Raw genomic sequence first — 21,766 nt, 5'->3', positions numbered from 1 at the left:
GGTTTTATATATATATATATATTTTTTTTTTTTTCAAAAAAATAGCCTTGTAATCCTCACGAAACGTCGAGAAGGGTATAAGAACAAACTCCCAAAGCCTTCAGTGTACGGCTTTCCCATAGATAAATCAATAATCGTTCCACCAGAAAAATGCCCTCCTTTGATTTGCCAAATTACCCTGCGAAGGAGAGCTGATTTGTCATCAACATGTATCAAACTTATCGCCCAGTTTTCCAATATCAATATTACGGTCCGTTTGCGCCACTCATCTGAGGCACTTCAACAAGAGACCCCCGATCCGACGAGCCGTCTGTAAAGATGTCTTGGAAGGCATCAGCAGCTACTAGATGTCAGCAACCTAATCTGTAATATTCCAATATTGAAGTAAATATCTGAATTGTATTTGCGATGTCCGGAGTTCTTTCGAAAGCCAAAAACCCTCTTCTACTAGCCCATCTCAGCGCAAGTTTTGGCTGACCGCGAACACGGACCGGTTATGGTTGTAAGAAAGACTCCAGGTATCGCTTTCGGGTGATCATAGGTCTACGAAAGGGGTCATACCAGCTTCGGCTACGAAATACAGCTCGAACACTCCTCCACCTTGCCTCATTTGGTGTCGCTTCTGGTAATTCTGGCAGAAGACGTAGGGGCGGATGCCTCGGAGCCAGATTCGATGGCGACTACGGCGTTCTAGCCATTGCGGAGATTCGGACTCCCTTGTTACTAAAAAAAACTTCGTTAAACAGAACTATCTTTGCTCTCTGCAAACGCGTGTGAGAGCCTCAGAGGTACATGATCATATTGGGACCACGTGCTCTCCTGACACGGAGATGCAGGTCTTCGCTCATGGCAGCAGGAAGGACTCACCAAAAGTAGTCCAGACAGGACACCTTTTCAGCTCCCCAGACTTGACAGCAGCATGTAACCTAATGCCTCCACATTTCTCGTCTTGAAGGACAGTAAGGCTGTGTTCGAAGCCGTCGTCGACGGTCGTGCTATTTTTCTGTCAAATTTCCCCTCGCTCGCCATCGCAGGTGATGGCGTACCCTTGGAACAGCTTCTTCTCACCCATGAGTACCACATCATCCGGAGTGACGCTGATGGTGAGCGGACAGCGTGACTTGAGAGCTGCGAAAGCCGAGTGGAAGAGCACCAGTTCTGCGAGGGAGTTAGCTCGGGTCGTGCTGAAAGTGTATTGAGACTGGGGATTTCTGATTGAGGTCAGAGGTGTATTCTGAACGTCGTCCAGGGCATCGGTAACAGTCAGCTGACAAGCCGGAAAGAGCTGCGTTTCGGGGCAGTCCGAGCACTGTAGACCACACTGTAGAACACACGATAATAGCTGCAGCCAGAAGCCCACGTACTCTCCCAAGTCTTGAAAAAAAGCGCCATCCACAGCTTCGGCGACATCTCATTCTGACTCCAGCGTCGAAACTGTAGCGCCGCACCCTTCCTCCTCACGCAAAGTTCATGTACGCCATAGCATGCAGTCAGTGGATTCATATATGGATCGAGCCATCTACATAGGATTCTGGTCATGTCTGGTGCTTCGGGATGGAGGTAGAGGGTTACAGATAGGCGGTTCTTGTCAAACGGTCTGCCTCGTCAGCTACACCATAGTATATTTATTGCCCATGGCCGGTCGATGTTGGCGGCTTACAACTTGAACAGCACACTTGATCCAGCTGAAATACCTAGCTTGATGTCGACCATAGGCGGACCAAAACACATCGACCTGTTGTAAGCCAATTAGTAATTCCATTTGCCAGACCAGCGACACATGATCAAAGAAGGTTGAAGGGATTATGAACTCTTAAGCGAGACAGACTTACTCGCGCCTATGTCTCAGCCCGGTCGTCGAGAGTGGTTGGTCATCGAATATCTTCTCCGCCCAATGGCGCCGCTGTTTGCCCTGCTATGTGAGATTAAAGCCCATGCATATTAAATTAGGTGGAAGAGGTCTACCTCGAGATCCGCTTCGGTGAGTTGAGTTGGGGCATGATGGGGGACGGCATAGACGTGGGGCGCTAAAATGACCAGAGGTATATGTGAGTGTGGGTGAAGTTGAAGGGTCCATGATACCCATCTGGTGTGGAGATCCAAATTCTCGCTTGGCTCAATCGCTAAGAAAGAAAGTTCCAGGTGCATACCTGGGATGCATTGCAACTGCCTCAAGCGCAGATGCCGTAAACGCAGCAATTCCAGAGTTGTTGGATCGTAGAGGGCTGACCTGACGGGTGACATGCATTAAGCATAACAATAGGAGGCGAATGAGGGGGGTCAAATTGATGTACGTACCGGCTTAGCAATCGCACGAGCTGTACGAGGAAATCGACATACATGACGAAGCGAGTGGGCAGTGTCATGCCTCCTTGATCCCCGAGACGCTCGCAGACAACGGCCCATTGCGTGTGAGCAGGAAATGCATCGTTGTCGATGTAGACCATCATGTTTTGGATGGTCTTGCAGAAAGAAGGGAGGACAATATTGAGATAGCTGGAGGGGCCAGGGTCAGTCATCAGTATGTGAGTTGGGCTTTGGCTCCCTGAATGGTGATCGGAGAACATCTGTCGATGGAGGATAAGTAGTGCCGGACCGGACTCACTAGAGGATTATTGGGACCCTGGAACTGTATATCGGAAAGAGATCGTACAAGTCCCGTAGAAGCCTGCTTGCTGATTCGATTCCCCTCACAACAGCCGTGATCTGCTCGAAGAACTCGAGACCCAACGCGGCCCGGATCCTCAACAGTTGGACAGCAGCTTTATCCGCGCGCTTTGCTTCCTGCCAGCAGCCTTGGACCTCCTCCATGGGACGTACAGCGCAGACATCAAGTCAATGCGCCTCTGGAAGCCTCGACCGCGGCATATCGACCTTCGAATTCACTAACAGAAGGATGGAATGGGAAAAAGCAGGTCTGGCGATTAGAGCTCTGACTTGTAACGAGAAACGAGACCAAGGAGAGAGAGGCTCTGCAGTAGAGAGAGGATTGAGGAAGAGGACTGAGGAAGGGGACACGTGCAGACTGTGACGTGTCAGGGCTAGAGTGATTCTGCCAGTAGATAGGATAGGGTAGACTTCTACCAAGAAATGAGAGAGGGTGCTTCCTCATGCGAACCAACGCATCTGCGTCCCTTCGAACCCCTCGCGCAAGGGCTAGAGAATCGGTGGAGCCACGAAGACAGAGCCATCCGATGCACCTTATAAACACAACGCAACAGGCGAATAGTGCGAAGCAAAGCTATCGACGTGGCTGACCTGAATTGCAGGATGTCATTTGGTGGGTTGCCGGTCAAAGTGATGGTCTCCTAGAGCAGCTGGTGATGCGCTGGTTGGTGGGTGTTCTGATAGACAGACTCGAGTACGGACGGGAACGCAGGTGTGATCCTGAAGGTAGGTAGATATGTTTCCCGAAGACAATAACAAGAGATCTAAAAGAGTCACAACGACCTTCCTTACTGTCGACAGATCAGCAGGTCATTGGGTGCATGAATGGCATTTTGAAGACCGCATAGCATCGGTACTCCAACCCGTATTCTCGAGGACCTGATCCTCAGCTCAGAGCCAGAACGGCCCTTGGTGGTGGTTGTGGTGGCGGCTTCGGTGGCACCAAGACAGACAGACACGCCTGCCGATGGATGGTGCATGGCAACGCGCGAGTTCCACAGGCCGAGATTCGCGGCTCTTGCAGCCAATCGGCATGCAGACCATCGAGCGTTGCATAATGTTCCCAAAAAAGTCGTGCTCGCGTAGAATGATACATTCCTGCCAAATGAGATGTGAGATGGTGGTGGTGATAATAAAACGGGCTACCCAAACAAACAAATCTCGCGCGGTTTTCTTGACGCGTCGTGAGGTCCTCCGGCAAGGGAGGGCGGCAAGGCCGAGAGAGGGAGAGAGGAGATCACGTGGGTAGGATTAGAACAACATTTGCAGTTGTCCTTGAGGGTCACGTGCAGATCACAATAGGCAAGCAATGGTAGAGTAGTAGCAGTCCGGGAGCGAGAGCTAGAATACAGAGATTCCATTTGATACGCGTCTTGAATTGCAGGGACAGATCCATGGTCACTGTCGGCATCCATCCAGATCATAAAAAGCGCATCAGTGATATCTTGGACTGGACCATCCACCGTTGATGGTCAAATCCCCTCCCCCCCCTCCCCCCCCTCCGTAAGATCATAGCAGCGTGCATTTCCGTGGCAAATGAATCCACACCAGGTTTCCCAAATCCAGTGCAGCAAGCAAGCAACACCCCAGCCCAAGGTAAGGAAAGAAGAAGACGAAAAGAGAAGGGAAGAGTCCTATGCACACGCGCCCGAAATCATGTCCCATGGAAGCCCGCGTTCGTAAAGTGTCCGTCAGGGAGATGCCGATCGAGTTTGTGTTACAAGGTGCACGAAGAGACGGGTAGAGAGCTTCCTAAGAAGACTCTTCCTCCTCTGCATCAGCCTGCTCGACCAACTTATTAGTACTTCGGCCGTACGCTTGCGAACGCCGACAGGCTATTCAGGGCTTACATTGTAGGATGCCTTCTCGTCCTCGTAACGCTTCTTGTCTTGCGCCGCCTTGGCCTCGTAGGGGGTCCGCTGCTTGTCGTTCAGGGCCTTCCATCGCTCACCGAGGACCTTGCCAACTTGACCTGTTGGGCGTGTCAGTAGGGTTCGGAGCCAGAGAGTGAAGGCGCATACCGAAGGTGATTCCTGGGTTCTCCTCACGGACATTCTCACGCTGCTCGTTGGCGAAGAACATGTAGGCGGAGAGACCACGCTTGGGGGCGTTCGGGTCCTTCTTCTTCTTCTCGGTGCGGCCCTTGGGGGCTTTCTTGGCCTTTGCTTCCTGGGAGACGAGGCACAGTGGTCAGCGGCTATTCGACTTTTGTCTTCGCGATGGATACGATAGGGGAGGGAGGGAAGCTTACCTTGGGCATGTTGACGTTTAGTCGGAGGAGGTCTGAGTGCTAGTAATAGCGTTAGTGAGGCGCGCAAGAAGGTCACGTTTGACCCGGGGCCAAGCCAGTACAGAGTGGTAGTGGTAGTGGTGGTGGTAGTGAGTGGTAGTGGAAGTAGTGGTTTGGAGGTAGAGAAATCGCGAACGACGCGTTGATTTGATTTGATATAGGTGGTGCGGTGTTTGTTTGGTAAGGCCAAGTGAGTTGATAGAAGAGGGCGAGGGTGAATAAGTGGATGCATATGCGTGACAAACGGATTTGAAGGCGACGAACGCGCAGATAAATGGAATGAATGCACTTACACTGATTTGGGAGATTTTGTGTATTGGAGAGTTGCAGGGAAAGATTTGAGTATGGGTGGATGTCGCGCTAGGTTAGGTGAGTTAGTTAGGAGTAGCTGGAGTTTTGGTGGTGGATCAACAAAACACAAGTCGGATCGCGATGGACGCGACGGCGAGGTGAGAAGAGGCTTGCAAGCGAATGAATGCGGTCGAGAGGAACTGAGGGGGGGGGGATGGTTGGTGGGTGGGTGGTAGAGGTGGAGGAAATCCAACCAATCAGGCGGAGCGAGGGATTAAACGACAGATAGTAGGCGGGACTGGGACTTGCGAGCGTACTTTACGTACCTAGAGAGACGAGACGGGTTTTTTGGTGAGAGAGGATCTGGGTGAGGGAAGAAGAGTATGGGTGTGAGGGCGGGTGTGGGTGTGGGTGTGGGTGTGGGTGTGGGTGTGGGTGAGAGAGTAGGAGAGTATGAGTGTGTGTGTGAGTGGGAGCCCTTCATATGAGGTGGCTGGCTTGGACCCCATCAGGTGAGCTGCGCTGCGCTGCGCTGCGCTGCTGGGCTGGGGGCTGGGCTGGGCTGCGAGGCACGTGCACTCGGGGCTAGCCAGATGTCTCTTGCCCTTTCCCCTTCCCCCTTCCCCCTTCCCCCTTCCGTTCCCCCTTCCCCCTTCCGTTCCCCCTTTCCCCGTTCGCCCTTCCCCCTTCCCCCTTCCCTCCTTCCCCCTTCCCCTTCCCTCCTTCCCACTTGCCCACACCAGTCACCAGTTACCAGTCAGTGCCCAACCAACCACCTCGGGCCCAACATCAAACAAAGGCTGGTAGAGCACATTCCCTGCCCCGCCCTGCCCTGCTCTGCATTTCTTACAGAAGACGGCCAAATACTACAACTACTTCTACTACTACTACTCTCTCTCAATCATCATCTGCGAGAGTACCGTCCCCTATCCACTTCTTCCCAGCAACGGGTACACAAACAAACATTCGTTGCCGCCCAGCCCATCTTCGCTTCATACAGTACTAGTACTACGTACATCCATCCCATCCCATCCCATCCCTATCCCCGTCCCCTGTTTCCTCTTGCATAGCTCAGGGCCACACATACGCACGCAGTTGGCCCGCCCGGCCGACAATGCTGGCTCATCTCGGCAGTACAAAACCCTGATTTTGCCGCATTGCCTTTGTGTCACGCGGATGGCCGTCAGACCGATACAGCAAGCAGCCCTCCAACTCACACATACCGTGTCGGGGCCCGCGAGATTTCGCTTCAACGCGAGAAGGAATGAACGCTTCGGCCTTCCGCTCAACCAGTTGTACATCTTTGACGACGAAGTATATCCCACCAAAACAACTTTCTATCACGTGTCTATCCACTAGCCTCTGCGGGAGGCGAGGCGTGGCTGTGCTGTGTGTGAGTACCGGTAACATGACATGGCTTGACATGAAAACTCGAATACCGCTCTCTATTATCTATTAACCTGGTGAGGCCACTCGAGGCTAGCCCTACCTGGAGGCAGTTGGCAGAGCATCGGGGCCATTCTACCCTCCTTGGCCCTTGCGATTCGTTGATGGCTAGCTAGCTTTTTGGAGCGCTCCCTTTTCTGAATTGACCTATCGTGAACCTCCTCGGCTTCTAGTCCTTCCTTCTCCTTTGTCTTCCCTCTTCTCTTTACAGCAAGTTTCCATGCTCGTTCACTTCCCTACTCTTATCACTCTAACTCTGACTGTCCTATCAACCACGGAAGGCGTCACATCTGATGGGATATGTATGTTGCTGTGTCTCGCTAGTAGATTTTACTCGGGTTTCACTACCAGAAAATACTCCCATCCATGTCTTGACGACTTGAGCTTTCCCTCGATGCTTGCCGGGTCCCCAAGATCTGCTCCGAGGAAATTGTAGGCTGCCTATGTCTTCGCTCCGCCATCTCGGATAGTAGAAGTTCTCTCCTGCTGGCCTCCCTAAAGGTCTTGCTTCACAAAGAAACATTCAAGACGAGAGCTAGGAAGGCATAAAACAGGCAAAACTCGGATGAGAGACACGCATTTGAACTTGCTCACGCACTTTGACTCTGAATCGATTAATCATTTCTAAACCTGCGACCCGAATTCCATCATCACTCGCCTTCGTTATCCAGTACGATATCCAACAAATCCGGATTTCGCGCCCAGTCCACCCCACTCCCGGCAATGATAGCACTGGCCGTCCCCTTCATAATCCTCCACTTCTGACGACTCCGCTTCATCTCTGCTTCAAGCTCATCCAGCTGGTGCCGTAGCGCCGGGTCCTGAATATCTTCCTTCCGCTGCGTGTCGGCTTCCTCGGCCAGGGCAAGCATCGTCGTGGCCAGCTCGGCGTTGCGGCGAACAATCATGACATTCTCGACTTCAACTTTGGTCAACTCGTCCCTTGCTGAACGAGCTTCCGTCGATAATTTGGTCAGGTTGATCGCTAGCTGGTCTCGTTTTTGGATCAAGGGGAAAAGGTCTCTGCCGCCTGTTAGGAGCGGAAACGTGACCCTAGCGCTTACTTACTGCTCGACGACCGTGGCTTTGTCGCCTGCGTGGACTGCCTGCAGGATTGGGGGTGCGATCAGGACACTTTCAATCACATTGCTCCGTAGCAGGTAGTGAGATTTCGCTTGGAGGAGCTCTTGCTTGGCTGCGGCAATATCCTTCTCCGAGGCTTCTTGAGGCACTTCTATAACAGTCAGGGAGGGACTCGTTGGAAAAAAGATACGGATGGGAAATCTTACCCTTGGATAAGACTCCCTGGGCTTGCAACAAGGCAATCTCGAGTTGCAGCTCCTCCAGTCGGTCATACACGTCCAAGATCCGCCTCTCGTCCTCGTTCAGAAGAGGTGGTATCTGTGTCTCATTCTCCGTCGTCTCAACACCTTCCATCTTCTCCATCTGGCTCCCAGATATGTTCGGTCCGGTCTTTCTCCACAGATCTCCAGCGACCGATAGTTGAATATCGGTGTCACAGGGAGACGCGACGGCGCGTAACGGACGTGCTTTAGCCGAAAATGAACCGACGGTGGCTGGTGGGCTGTGGCTTGTGAGATATGGCTAGTGAGATATGGCTAGTGAGCTATGGCTAGTGAGCTATGGCTAGTGAGCTGCGGCGGCTATCTAACGAGGCTGTCGTCGCATGACAACATCAAAGTACCCATTAGTGCTTGTCACTTCCACTCCTCTGCGATCAAGAGCTCTTTTTGCAGCTTTCCACAGCTGCAGGACTCAGCAGCAGGATGGTCCTTCAAGTTTATCTCGCGCATACCGGCCAGGCTCTTCAGGCCGATCCGGGAACCTTCACTTCGTGAGTCTTGCTTGATTTAGCCCGGAAGCAATAACTAACGGTTCAGTCTTGATACTTTCAAAAGCTGGGTATCAAAACACAGCAAGATTGCTGTCCAGGACTTCGTTTCCTTGACGGCTCTGGGGAAGCCCGTCAGATTTCAGGGACTTGCGGCAGAGGCAAGGTGTATGACTGTCACCAGCACTGGCACTTACTGACAGTCAGCAGAAGGAAATATTCGTGTACGATCGCCGGATAGCACAACCCTCCTCCTCCTCTTCAACGAAGATTCCAAACACCGAAGTGCCTTTCCCTCCTAGATATAATGTATCGAGACCCCCAGACACGATCGCAGATCAGAACGACCTGCAAGCATGGCGGGATCTGTTTATGCAGCGAAGATCATGGGCCTTGAAGGTTGTGGATGACTCTTCAGCCATGTCACTTGAAGCACAGAAGCGATACGCAGAGGCCGGGATTATCATTCGGGGCGTGGACGCGGCAGTAATGAACTTGGAGAAGCATGTGAAAGCGCTGGACCAGAAGAATGCCGATGTCCAAATATGGGCTGAAGATGTCAAGAAGGAGCAAGTCGCGGCAGGAACAGACTGGGAGGCTTCTCTATTGCGCCTACGTTCATTACCAGCTTCCAACGAAACGCTCGAGTTCATCACAGGCCGTGATCTTCGAGGGAACTCTATTAAACAACCTACACTGGAAGATCTGATCGATACCGACGAGGTAAAAAAATCCGGGAAGCTCGTTCAGAACATCTCATCACAGCTTGGTCGAAGCAGCGCCGAGCTAGGAACAAGGGTAGATAAGGTTATGCAGAAGGCTGACGACTTATTCGACAAAATGGAGAAAGGTCTTGACAGGACAGTGCCTATTCAAGCTACAGAGGCGGTGCAGCTGATGGAGGATATCGAGGCTATTGCGAAGAAGGTCAGCAACGACTACGAAAATGTGCTGGGCTACTCCAATACCGCCAAAAACGTCTCACAGGCTTCGAAATCAGCACTCCTACACACCAAGAATTTCCTTCCAAACTTGTCAAAAAGGAGCTTAGAGATGGATGGAATCTTACGGAAAGCCACCGTCGTCCGCAACTCTATTGCGGTCGAGTCGCTGGGTGTCATGCGGGACATTGCAATCTTGACATCTATGGTAAGCGAGGCAAACGCAGCTTTTGCTGCGCTGGACCTTGACGGACAGGCCTTCGATGCGTTCCACGTACTGTCTATGGTCAATGCACTCCCTATCACGTATGCTTCATTTCTGGCGGAGGCGATTCGACGCAGAGAGTGGAACGAAAAAGTCAAGTTAGATTCCTCAACTCTGGCAAACGAAATGGCCTCGTTCCAGGACGAGGAGGCCAAAAGACGGAGAAAGTGGCAAAAGGGTACTGGAACTGCGCTTTGGGGCGACAAGACCGAAAACAAAGTTTCCGGGTTGGAAGTCAAGCTGCTCGGTGGGGAAGACGACTGGCCTCAAGTTGCTAGACAAGACTTGGAGGCGCTTCTGGAGACCTTGCAGGCCCAGGATGCGAGATCTGTGACTGTCAGTGAAGTTGCCAAGATCATATCGGATCTAAACAATCCTACCAAGCAACAAAATAAGCGAGCCAAGGCTTTCAAGGCAGGAAGTATACATGAGGCGGCTCTTGGTCGAAGTGCCCTCCTTGTGCGAGGCGACGATGATTTGATTCGTGGCCTGCAAGAGGAGAAGCAGAAGACGGAGAACAAGTTGAGGACTGCAGAAAGCCGTGTGCGAAAACTTGAAGGCTTGTTGCATCGACAGTCGCAAATGATCCGACCTACAAGCGGGGGCATCTTCCCACCATCTGGACACCCGAGCCCTGACTTGCAAATCAACGCAAACCCTTTGGCATCCCCCCGAATTGCGGAAGATCTCTCGACACGCTCCTCCGCATCTTCCCGTGGGTTCTCTGCGCCCCACGGTGCGGACGAGAAGGCGTTCCAGCAGAAGTTCCTTTCCTTGGAGGCTGAGCTAATCGCTGAGCGGGAACGTGCAGCGGGGTTTGAAAAAGAGGTTTCGGCTCGAAAGACTGCGGCAGACGCCATGAAATCCCTAGTCGAGGAAGCAAACTCTACGAAGACGGATCTCATGGAGAACTTCGATGCCCAGCAACGAGAGTTCATTGAAGAGCGCAAATCCCTCGAGAGCGAGATCAAGCGCTTGAAAGCCAAGTTAGAAGAGCTCGAGGATGAAATGGATCGATACCTCGGATCTCGTGAAAATGAAAGGACCAGCATTGATGATCGTGTTAAACAATTGCAGGAGGAGCTAGAGCAAGTACGGAAAGAGGCGACAGCAGAGGCACAGAAAGCCCAGGGGCAAGTAGAATACCTCCGCGACCAGGCGAAAATGCAACGCGAGACCAACGAGGCTCTGGAGGCCCAGATGCATCGGCTTCGCCAAGATAACAAGGATCTTTCCACTCGCGCTGAAGCGGCAGAAGCGGCGAAAGACTTGCACATGAAGACGTTGGGCGACGTACATGCACAGCTGTCGCCTACATCTGCCATTCCCGAGGACTTTAGCAATTTGGCAGCTACTTTGATGGCTTTGTCTGGGGGCCTCGTTGCCGAACTCTGCTCTGTAAAGAGCGATGCTGCCATGTTGAGGTCTGAACGTGATGCTGCTCAAGGTACTATCGAAAAAATCCAGTCACAGTTAGACTGTATGAAGGAGAGGCTCTCTGTAGAAGAGATGGAGACCGTCCAATTGCGTGCGAGTCTTGGTGAAGAACGTGCCAGGTTTTCAGCGCTGGAGGCCGAGTTGATTGATGAGCGTCTTCAGCTTTCTACATTGAGGACACATATCTCCGATGGCGAAACGGGCTCTGAAGCCTTGCGCATCCGTCTGGAGGAGGAGGAGAGGAAGGTCACGAGTATGTCTGAAGATCTTGCCGCTCGCCAGTCCCGCCTCGGGAGTCTTGAAGAAGAGTTGAGATCATTCCAAGATAAGCAAAGATCAGTACAAGAGAAGCACGATAAGCTTAATGCTCGACTTGAAACACGGACCTTGCATGCTAAGGATTTGACACAACGAGTGTATACCCAAAACGACCGGCTGTGCAGACTTCTAGAACGCTTGAGCTACACTGTCACCCGGGAAGGAGAATCGATGGTCATCCAGAGGATACCTAGGCCAGATCGCTCGAATGCAAACGACTCGTCGGATCCTGGGACAACCGTTAAACGAAGCATCTCGGGAGCTCCTGGCAGAAAGGCAATGGCTGATAGTGCAGACCTCGACCTTCTATTCTGGATGAACAGCGACAACCCTGAAGCCGAGACTGAGAACTACGAAGCGTACATAAAAGCATTTGGCAGCTTCGACGTCGAATCTTTCTGTGAGGTCATCACCAAACGCGTGAAGGACATGGAGTACACCGCCAAGAAGTACTCCAAGGATGCTCGCGCATACCGAGAGAAGTCTCATGCTGCTCAGAAGGAAGCTCATGAGAAGATCGCCTTTAAGAACTTCAAAGAGGGCGACCTCGCACTGTTCTTGCCAACTCGCAATCAGGCGACTGGAGCCTGGGCGGCGTTCAATGTTGGAGCTCCCCATTACTTTTTGAAGGAGCATGAGTCTCACAAGCTGCGGACTCGAGACTGGCTCCTGGCTCGGATACACAAGATTGAAGATCGTGTAGTCGACCTCTCTAAATCCATGTCTGGAGGTCACCTCCACCACCCATCTGACAAGAGGTCCTTGACGAGCAACGGCGGCGACTCTTTCGAGGATGACAACCCATTTGACCTTTCTGACGGGCTCCGATGGTACCTTATCGACGCAGCAGAAGAGAAGCCGGGCGCTCCTTCCACACCAGGGCTCAGTAAGAGCACTGTGGCGAGTACGATGGTCGATGCTAGGGGCAGCATCCGTCGCAGCACCAAGTCGTCCAGCAGCGGCGTGGAAGGACTCAACAAGACGCTCAGCAAGAGTCTGGACAGCAGGCGCGGCAGCAACAACTCGAAGAAATCAGTACCTCTCGCAGCAACACTCGACCGAAGCGGAACCGACTCCTCCTCCTTGAAAGGAAAAGCCACAACCCAGGCAGTCAGCGGCGAGGCGTCCGAGGCCCAGATTATCCGGACAAATAGCAAGTCCGACGTCAAGGGCAGCGGGGACAAAGTTTCCAACGCGGAGGTGCGGAACGAGATTGATAAATTATTGGGCCCATGAACAACGCTGATGGCGTGTAGAATTATGTTACAGAATCTAACGTCACGTCTGCGGGCACGAGTCCGGTGAGATCGATGATTTGGGATTCGCTCTGGCAGCTGGATCTCAGTCTTGAGAGTGGGAGGAACAGGAAGTAATAGCTGGATTTCAGTATTGGGTGTTGGAGGAACAGGAAGTAATAGCTGGGTCTCAGTCTTGAGAGCGGGAGGAATAGGGAGCAATAGCTGGATCTCATATTGGGTGTTGGAGGAATAGGAAGTAATAGCTGGGTCTCAGTCTTGAGAGCGGGAGGAATAGGGAGCAATAGCTGGATCTCAGTATTGGGTGTTGGAGGAATAGGAAGTAATAGCTGGATCTCAGCCTTGAGTGTGGGAGGAATGAAGGATAACAGCTGGAGTGTGGCATTTTCGAGAGGTGGCGTTCGTACAGCGGCATTGGGACGGCGCAACTTTGGTATCTATCTACTTGGGCGGGCTTTCCTCGTTGCGATGATACCATGGCGTCTTTTAGTCTTTACTCGATGGAATTTGCGATCTATATCATCCGTAGGTACGTTAATAGCGAAAGCGAAGTATTATTAATTAATCGCCTGGGACTGGGCCTACCTTATACGCTCGGAGAGTTACAGGTACGTTATTACGGATTAGTTCGCATAGGTAGGGAGGGAGGGAGGTAGGTATACCTGGTAGAAACGGTGTTTTCTACATGTCGATGATTTATAGGGGAGAGAGGTATGTGTATGTGTGTGTATGTGTATATATATATATATATCTGTCTCCCTCTCTCTCTCCCTCTCTCTCCCTCCCTCCCTCTTCCTCTTTCTCTCTCTCTCCCTTTTTTCTCTCCCTCCCTCCCTCCCTCACTTGAGACCGACGCATAAACACGAGCAGGATAGTCTAGTCTAGTATAGTATAATATAATATATTCCCACCCCCCAATCCATTCAATTCCCAATTCAATCCCCAAGTAGCGCAACGCAACGACGGCCCTTTCCGTCGCCCCTCCTCTTCTCTTTCGACATCTCTCCCTTTTCGAACGTATGTATGTATATATGTATTCGGATAGATAACCATGGTTTTGATATATGTATGTATGTATATATAAATGAGAATTCCCCTTTTTTTTTCCCCTTGTTTTTTTTTTTTCCTTTTTTTCCTTTCCTTTTTTTCCTTTTTTTTGGGTGTGGGTGGGTGTAGGTGGGGGGAGGGAGGGAGGAGGGGGGGGGGTTTGGGGTTATGTAGATGGTAGATGGTAGATGGATAGATGGATAGATGGATAGATGGATAGATATCTACATATATGGATATATCGGTACGTGCGTGCTTGCGTATCCTGTAGATGATAGATGATAGAGATTCTACAATCTACATTCTGGATTCTACATTTCAAATCCTCGATTTCAGATTCTCGTTTTCAGATTCTTCGATTCTAGATTTCGGAGCTGCTAGATACCTGGTGAAAGCGGGAGAGGGAGAGGAGGGAGGGGGAGAGGGAGAGGGAGAGGAGGAATAAAAGGAGGGGGAGAGGAGGGAGAGGGAAAGGAGGGAGAAGGAGGAGGAGAGGGAAAGGGGGGAGAAAAAGAGAAGATAAAAAAAAAAAAAACCATAGGAGAGCGGTCCCGAGGGTGCTGCTGCTGGCATTCATTACATACATACATACATACATACATATATAGTCACACACACACAAAGAGAGCCAGCTTTTTTTGCATCAATTTCTATCTAGCCAGCTCATCCCAGCCTAGCCCAGCCAGCCCATCCAGCCCATCCATCCAGCCCACCCAGCCTAGAACGCCTCATCTCAAACTCCATTCATGAAGATAGAAACCAACCGAGCAAACGAAACTGCCCGACCTTCACTCCTGCATGGCATCATCCGCAACAACCTCCTCGGCCTTCCCGTCACCCCAGAGTCCCTCCAGCTTGAACTCGGCGGCCCACTCCGTGACAATCTCCTTCTGGTCACCGCCTGCTGGGGCGGCACCACCACTGGCACCCGCGACGGTCGGCGCGATCGCCAGGACGGGAGCGTCCATCCAGCCCTGGATACGGCCGTCTCTCCAGTCTGTGATGACCGTCGTTGCAGCACTGTTCAGATTCGGGACCCCGCCCTTGCCGAGACGTCCCCTCTTACGCGCCACCTGGATGAGAAAATCCGTCGTCGGGTCTCCGTTGGTCTGCATCAGCGGGGGGAGGCCGTAGACAGCCATCAGCTTATCCATCATGCCTTCCGCGCCCGACAGGCGCTTCAGCAGCAGGTTGACAGCCGGGACCGGGTCTTCAATCTGCTTGGGTGGAACGGCGTTCAAGAGGACGAGACGAGCCTGCTCTTCCTCTTTCGCGACCTTGCGTCCGTCGCCGGCGCTGGGGAACACGATGCCGGGAGAATCGAGAAGCTTCAGCTTGCTATCAATCTTGACTTCGCGGAGAGACGTGGTGACGCCTGCTTCGGCCCCGACGGGACACGCGGCACTGCCGCCCCCCATGCGAGAAGTCAGAGCGTTGATGACGGATGACTTGCCCACGTTGGGGTACCCGATGACGCCGACGGAGATGGCACGCTTGAGCTGCTTCGCAGCAGCGAATGATTTCAGGGCCTTGAAAAGCGTCTGGGATGTGCTCTGGACGGTCAGTTGCTTGTGGTTGAACGTGTGCGCGTTTGGCGCGGGGCCAGAAGCGCGGAGCGGGATCGTAGGGAAGTATCGTCGGAGGTGGAGGAGCCATGCCGTGAGGACCGGGGCGGGGATGAGATCGATCTTGTTGAGGATCAAGATCAGCCGCTTCCCACCGCTTGCCGCAGCCATGACCATGCGCTCGACTTCCTTGGACCGGGTCCCTTCGGGGTCGCGGGCGTCGAGGACGTAGAGGACGACATCGGCCTGCTCTACCACCTGCTTGAAGATCTTGTCGAATGCCTTCCTCGAGCCATCCTTCCGTGTGGGCAGTCCAGATAGCTCAACGCCCGCCTCTTGCTCGTCAGAGTCCGACGCGTCATCCTCACCCACCTCGTCGTCGCTTTCAAGGTCGTCCTCGTACTCCTGAGCTGCAGCTCTTGCGCTCGCCAGCAAGGCCGCCATGGGGTTCGCATCCTCGTCAAGATCCTCGTCCGTATCCTCATCCATGGCATCGTCCCCCTCCACACCCTCCATGCGGGCCTCAACCTCGCGCTCGACCTGCTCGCCGCTTCTCTCCCCGGTCTTGGTGGCCTTCGCATCGGCTCTGCGCTTCTCTGCCTCCTCGGCCTTCCTTCTCCGGCCCTCCTCAATCTCGGCGAGGATCTTGTCCTTGTACGGGAACAGGTTCGGGATTCCAGGGTCCTTCTTCAATTTCGACCGCCATTCTGGATTCTTCTTTCCCGCCTTGCGGTCCTTCTTCTGCTTGGCGGCCGACGCTTTCTTGATGCTCTCCCGGAGGCGAACGGGACGTCTTTTCGACTTCGGCTCTGTCGAGGAATGATTAGCTTGGGAGGCTCGCAAGACGGGTCTGGGTACGCACTGCCTGGTTTGTTAACTCCCGCCATTGTGATGTGGTGGGAGACAGATGTTGAGTGGGATCAGAATTGGGATAAAATTTTTTTCTTATCGCACCTACGATCGAGGTGCGCCAAGATTTCCCGACTACGGTATGGAGACGAAGTGGAGCCCGTGGGCACAGTAGACAATACGGTAGCGGTACCGGTACCGGTACCATCTAGCGAGACTCCTGAGTCTAACAAACAAGCCCTCCTCACTTTCACTTCCAACCCCAACGGCCGCCGCACGCATCACGAACTCTCCAACTCGATCTTCTTCATCCCGTACCAGAGCAGCACTAATCAGCATATCCACCCTAACCAACCTCTCCAACTCCACCCATCCATCCCTCCACCCATCCCATCACTCACTAGCATTCGATTCTGCGTCCTCACCAGCATCAGCATCAGACAGCGAACCCAGCTAGACAAAAACATATAAAAATACACACACACACACACACACACATATATAAATACACATAAATACACATAAATACACCTAAATACATAAATACATAAACTCCTTCAACCCTAAATCCTCTAATGATACACCCATCCCATCCCATCCATCCCCCCCCAAATCCCCATCCCCCATCCCAATCCCCCCCCCCCCCCCCCCCCCCCCCCCCCCCCCCATCCCCATCCCAAATCCCCATCCCCCATCCCCCCTAAACCAGCGCGCGCACCGCCTGGCACAAGCGGAAAACCTCCCCTCCCCTCCCCTCCCCTCCCCTGCCTTTCCGTTGTCGTCGTTCGTGCATTAGTAGAGTAGAGTAGATAAAAAAAAACAACAACGTCGAGACGATTTCCCCCGGGGGGGGGGGGGGGGGGGGGGGGGGATGGAAATTCCGGTTTGGAAAGAAGAAAAAAAAAAAAAAAAAAAAAAAAAAAAAAAAAAAAAAAAGCCGGATACAGACAGTACCTAGTACAGTACATTAGAGTAGAGTAGAGTAGAGTAGCCGTGGACCGCGGGGCGTTTGATTGGTAGAAAAAAGCTCTAACTAACTACCAATGCTATAAGAGATAAAAAAGTACAAAAAGAATTATTACAGCCTCACATAATCTAATCTAATCTACCTAATACCTCTCTATCGAACTACAAAAAAAAAAAACGTCCTCTCTTCAGAGCTTGAGAGACAGTACCCCGAGTCATCAAATACAATTCGAAGCGGGGGCACTTGGACTTTGATACACCATTGGCACATTTATTATGAACGCTTTTTATTTCTCTTTCGCTCTATTCCTCTTTAAGTCCATCCATCCACATTGACATGATAACTCGGCCAACTCGGGCTTCGGTACGCAGCCCGAGCCTCCAGACTTGAACCTCCTATATTTTCCAAGAGCAAAAGATACAAAAATTTTCGTACATTTACTGGTATCCACCAGCTAGTTTCTGTTTTTTTGGGGGGGGAAGGGGGGGTATATCCCCTTCTTCGTCCGTCCACATGCTTCGTGATTACATTAAGTAGGAAAGACGCCGGGGCCAACGGAAAGGAAAAAGAGGCGCGCGCTGAACATGCTAGACGTGGTATTGGTACAATTAGCGACAGGAAAATCTTCCGGTGGCAATATAGATACCCCGGGGAACAAGACAAAGGAAATGGCGTGAGCAGTGATCATACGACAGACATGATTTATCGGGAAAAATCGGCCGCGGTGCTGTGCGAGAATTGGAATATTTGCTGTTTCGTGGGCGAGTGTGACGTGCCTAGGGGAGGTGGGTGGGAGACGGGGACAGAGTAGTCGGCGGCGGATTGCGCGGGGAGAGCAAACTGGGATGCTTCGCTCTGGCTCTGGAATTGGGGCGACCCGTGCCCGAACATGGAATTGAGGTTGAAATGCGCGTAGGCGGGCGTCACAGGCTGGCTCATAGAGGACAAGTAGGAGGGCTGCGGCATGTGGATTTCTGCCGCGAAGGAGTCCTGAGCTGGGGTATAGAGAGGCTCGTCGGGAACATCATATTGCAGCCAGGACTTGTCGGATAGATCGGCGGTGCTAGCGGTAGCGGCCCATTCGTTCGCGGAGGCCACCATATGTGCGTGCGGGGTCTTGGGGGGGGAAACCAGACTGGCATCCCCTTCGATCGAGGGGAAAGAGCCGGGGTCGGCGTTGAAAACAAAGTTCACACCCCCTTCACTCGGGGAGGCGGTCGACCTCGTGCCGTCGTTGGGGGCGAGCGCCAGATCTCTTTCCAGGGGAGACATCGGAGTTGGGGGGGCGAGGCTGCTCTTGCGGCACGGACCCGCTCCGAACGAGGTCGCATTGCGGATGCTGTGGTAGTTGTGTCCGAGAAAGGAGCCGGCGTCCGCACAGCCGCCCAGGTTGATGGGGGATCGCTGCGAGGAATCAACTCCCGATTTGCATATGCGACCCGACATCACGTTCCGTTTTCCTCCCGCCGATACGATCCGGCGCATGGGTGAAGGCACAGGACTCTCGGTTGGCCCGCGGGATCCCTCAGCGTGAGACACCGTCCTCGGACCCGATGCAGGTCGACCCCGGAGGGTCTCAGCGACCAGTGCTGCCGGCTTGACCTGAACCTTTTTCCGGCGCGATACAATATCCATGGGGGCAGGGGGGGATCTGAACAGACCCGAAGGTCCGGGGGGCGAGAGGGACGACGCTGGGGACTCGGACAGCTCGTACTTGAATCCGATGACTGATTCCTGGGTCGGCTCCGGGCCCGGCGCGAATTGATTGTCGTTCAGCCGTGGCAGCCCATCGTTGCCCTGGGCCGTGAGCAGTTGCGAGGGGAACGTCGCCATCATCTGTGGCATGGAGGCGTCGGGGAAGGCGTCTTGGAAATTAATGAAGGGGGTGAGGGCGTGGTTGGTGGTGGCCTCTTCGGGGGGCTGGCCCTCGGGAATCGACTGAGACGGGGACGAGTTGAGGTATACGCTGTTGGAGAAACTCGAGGGATAGGAATAACTCTGATTGCCGTTGAACTGGTCCACCGTTTCGTCGGGTGGGGGAAAGCGAGCTCGGTCACAGCTGCTGGAGAGCCCGGGGATCGAGCCGCCAAAGCTGGCCGCCAGGGGATCGTGGCAGGTCCCGAACAGGTTGTATTCGTCCTGTTCCAGACCGGCCTCCGCAGCGGCCATGGTCCGATCGAGGGATTCCATGCTGGCGGCTGCGGGATCACGGTACTGGGGATTGTAGGGCGCGACAGGTGGAGGGGGTCCACTCGCCCCGGAGAAGGTGGGGGCCATAGGCACGGCGGGCGTGTTGTCACTGTAGAATGCCGTGCCGTTGTTGTTGTACAAGTCGGGCGAGGAGGGCTCGGAATATCCCCGAGCTTCTTGTGCCTGTTCGGCTTGGTAGGATTCCTGCTTCTTCTCCTGCTTCCTCTTCGCTCGGCGATTTTGAAACCAGTTCTATGTCTGTTAGAGCCAGAACGGGTCCGTCTTCACACGCCTGCACTTACATTGATCCGGGGCAGATCGACGCCCATGTCGTCAGCAAATTGACGTTTTGTCTGCGTCGTCGGCTTGGGATTCTTTTTGAATTCGCGCTCGAGAATATCCACTTCATCTTTCGCCAGGCGGGGCTTCGTGTCGTTCGTCTTCGCCCCGTTGGCTATCGCAATCATTGGAGCCGAGAGATGCGTCGCGTATGCATGCTGAGCATCGGGATAGTGGGGTATCTGCTCGTGGGAGTAAATGGGGAAATGTTGGGGATGTGGATGGCGCAGCTGCAGCTGGTACTGGTGCTGTTGCTGTTGCTGTTGGTACGATGTTGGCTCGAAGAACTCCATGTTCGGCATCGCTCGGGGACCAAGGGAATTGAAAGATTAGGGGTTCGATGCTAGAAGCCAAGATCGTGATCTGATGTAGGGCTCCGCCCAAATATATATATGTGTATATATATATATATATGTATATATGTAATTGAATATGCGCAAGGAGCCTCGCTGGCTCGATTGCCAGAAAGACGAGTCTGTTGAGTGTCCAACGGCGGGGGGGGGGGGGGGGGGGGGGGGGCGATGCCACTCGACGATCGATCGTAATGCTGCTGCGGTCGGCGAGCGGGAAGAGCGAGAGTGTAAGTACGGCGTCCCGTCGGAAGCCAGGACCGAGAGCAGGACGGATTGAGGTGAGTGACTGGAGTCGTTTGCTTCAGTGGACAAAAGAATGAAGTAGAAGTATCGCCGTTCTCTAGCGAGTGCAGGGTGTGAGGGGGTCACGGGTTGCGTCTGGAAATATCTCGAGCTGCTGCGATGACGGTAGCGATTGCTGCTGCTGTTGCTGTTGCTGTTGCTGTTGTTGTTGTTGTTGTTGTGGTTGTGGTTGCTGCTGCTGCTGCTGCTGCTTCTGAATGATTAGTGGGTGTCGGTGCGGACACACGATGATGGTGATGGGTGAACGAGTGAGTGTTGGAAGCCGATTTAGTTTGTTGAGCTCGCTGATCTAGTGTACGTGATGTGGTGCGGTACGATGCGGTCCGATGCTCAAGAGAAAGACCGAGGGCGAGCGATAGCCGGTAGGGATAACAGGCGAAGAAGAAAGAGACGAGACGGCGAGGGCGACGAAGGTGACGGGTGACGAGGATGGAAGGTTTTTGTGTTTCTTGAAGGAAGGAAGGGAGGGAAGTCCTGGGAGGGGTGGAAGGGGTGGAAGGGGTGGTGGAAGGGGTGTGGAAGGGGGGGGGGGGGGGGGGGGGGGGGGGGGGGTGGGTTGGGAAGGGTGGGTGGGTTAAGGTGGAAAAGTGGGAAGGTGGGCAGGCGGGAAGGGGTGGAAAGACCAAAAAAAAAAAAAAAAAGGTGGACGAGGGTGGACGAGGGTGGGGGGGGGGGGGGGATGGAAGGGGAAGGAAAGGGAAAGGGAAAGGGAAAGGGAAAGGGAAAGGGAAAGGGAAAGAGACAAGTGAAGGACAAGATTCAAAAAGAGGCGTCGTGTGGAAGAGGAAGTCCGTAGGAAGGAAGCCTGATGTGGAGAGACCGGGGGGGCCTGGCCTGTCTAATGAGCCGAGTCGGGGACTTGGGGGGAGGGGGAGAGGGGGAGAGGGGAAGGGGAGGAGGGTGGGGGGCTGGGAGTCGGGGAGTGTAGGTGGTCGTGGTGGTGGTGGTCGTGGTCGTGGTCGTGGTGGTGGTGGTGGTCGTGGCCGTGGTGACTCGGGTGGTCGGCGTGGTCCTGGTGGTCGTGGTGACTCTGGTAAAGCCTGGTAAAGCCTGGTGAGCCTGGGCAGCCTGAGGAGAGAACGCCGGTCGGTAAGTTGCACTACTTAGAACGGGCCCCCGGTCCAGGTCCAGGATCCGGACCGGGGCCAGGGCCAGGACCAGGGCGAAAGCCAGGGCCAGGGCCGGGGCTAACCTCCTCTGACTTAGTACAAACCGACTACAACTTCTTACTGTACCAGTACGACGACGACAACCAACGTAAGCACGCGCCGTACTTAGTCCTGTACGGGAGCAGCAGCAGCAGCAGCTCGCAGCCTGGAAAATAAAGTGCCGGGTCCTTGCTCCGTTCTATACTTATCGCAAAGTCTGTTTTGCTGGACAACGTGACCAT

The 21,766-nt window shown here is 53.5% G+C and overlaps 6 protein-coding genes across 9 annotated transcripts; 1 reads left to right on the top strand and 5 right to left on the bottom strand.

Annotated features, from left to right (window-relative positions):
• Positions 1 to 245: 245 nt before the first annotated feature.
• On the bottom strand, positions 246 to 2,811 carry L3040_003108 (uncharacterized protein; the record flags this gene model as incomplete). Of its 3 annotated transcripts, none has more annotated exons than XM_066154339.1 (11): positions 246 to 340; positions 562 to 723; positions 868 to 995; positions 1,047 to 1,158; positions 1,365 to 1,597; positions 1,661 to 1,735; positions 1,833 to 1,915; positions 1,966 to 2,027; positions 2,151 to 2,230; positions 2,299 to 2,496; positions 2,606 to 2,811. In XM_066154339.1, the coding sequence occupies 11 exons, from the start codon at positions 2,809 to 2,811 to the stop codon at positions 246 to 248; spliced, it is 1,434 nt and encodes a 477-aa protein (XP_066012311.1). The 3 variants fall into 3 exon arrangements, with proteins under 3 accessions (XP_066012311.1, XP_066012309.1, XP_066012310.1); XM_066154337.1 differs by having other exon boundaries at positions 1,833 to 1,912; XM_066154338.1 differs by having other exon boundaries at positions 1,833 to 1,903.
• Positions 2,812 to 4,419: 1,608 nt separating this feature from the next.
• On the bottom strand, positions 4,420 to 5,732 carry L3040_003107 (uncharacterized protein; the record flags this gene model as incomplete). The annotated part of the gene is made up of 6 exons (XM_066154336.1): positions 4,420 to 4,449; positions 4,518 to 4,639; positions 4,689 to 4,836; positions 4,919 to 4,957; positions 5,251 to 5,317; positions 5,575 to 5,732. The coding sequence occupies 6 exons, from the start codon at positions 5,730 to 5,732 to the stop codon at positions 4,420 to 4,422; spliced, it is 564 nt and encodes a 187-aa protein (XP_066012308.1).
• A 1,612-nt stretch (positions 5,733 to 7,344) lies between these two features.
• On the bottom strand, positions 7,345 to 8,140 carry L3040_003106 (uncharacterized protein; the record flags this gene model as incomplete). Of its 2 annotated transcripts, none has more annotated exons than XM_007293587.2 (3): positions 7,345 to 7,717; positions 7,763 to 7,928; positions 7,984 to 8,140. In XM_007293587.2, 3 exons carry the CDS (start codon positions 8,138 to 8,140, stop codon positions 7,345 to 7,347), a joined length of 696 nt encoding a protein of 231 aa, XP_007293649.2. The 2 variants fall into 2 exon arrangements, with proteins under 2 accessions (XP_007293649.2, XP_066012307.1); XM_066154335.1 differs by having other exon boundaries at positions 7,763 to 7,925.
• Positions 8,141 to 8,481: 341 nt separating this feature from the next.
• Positions 8,482 to 12,880, top strand: L3040_003105 (uncharacterized protein; the record flags this gene model as incomplete). Its single annotated transcript, XM_066154334.1, has 4 exons — positions 8,482 to 8,549; positions 8,596 to 8,707; positions 8,757 to 12,707; positions 12,764 to 12,880. 4 exons carry the CDS (start codon positions 8,482 to 8,484, stop codon positions 12,878 to 12,880), a joined length of 4,248 nt encoding a protein of 1,415 aa, XP_066012306.1.
• Positions 12,881 to 14,598: 1,718 nt separating this feature from the next.
• Positions 14,599 to 16,262, bottom strand: L3040_003104 (uncharacterized protein; the record flags this gene model as incomplete). The annotated part of the gene is made up of 2 exons (XM_007293585.2): positions 14,599 to 16,184; positions 16,238 to 16,262. 2 exons carry the CDS (start codon positions 16,260 to 16,262, stop codon positions 14,599 to 14,601), a joined length of 1,611 nt encoding a protein of 536 aa, XP_007293647.2.
• Positions 16,263 to 17,893: 1,631 nt separating this feature from the next.
• L3040_003103 (uncharacterized protein) lies at positions 17,894 to 20,013 on the bottom strand (the record flags this gene model as incomplete). Its single annotated transcript, XM_066154333.1, has 2 exons — positions 17,894 to 19,633; positions 19,684 to 20,013. The coding sequence occupies 2 exons, from the start codon at positions 20,011 to 20,013 to the stop codon at positions 17,894 to 17,896; spliced, it is 2,070 nt and encodes a 689-aa protein (XP_066012305.1).
• Between the last annotated feature and the right edge of the window lie 1,753 nt (positions 20,014 to 21,766).

Source organism: Drepanopeziza brunnea, assembly GCF_022702325.1.
Source record: "Drepanopeziza brunnea f. sp. 'multigermtubi' strain 214-2 chromosome Unknown ctg4, whole genome shotgun sequence".
NCBI classification, from domain to species: Eukaryota; Fungi; Ascomycota; class Leotiomycetes; order Helotiales; family Drepanopezizaceae; genus Drepanopeziza; species Drepanopeziza brunnea.
The sequence above is the reverse complement of the archived record's forward strand: the minus strand, read 5'-3'. Positions and strand labels throughout refer to the sequence as shown.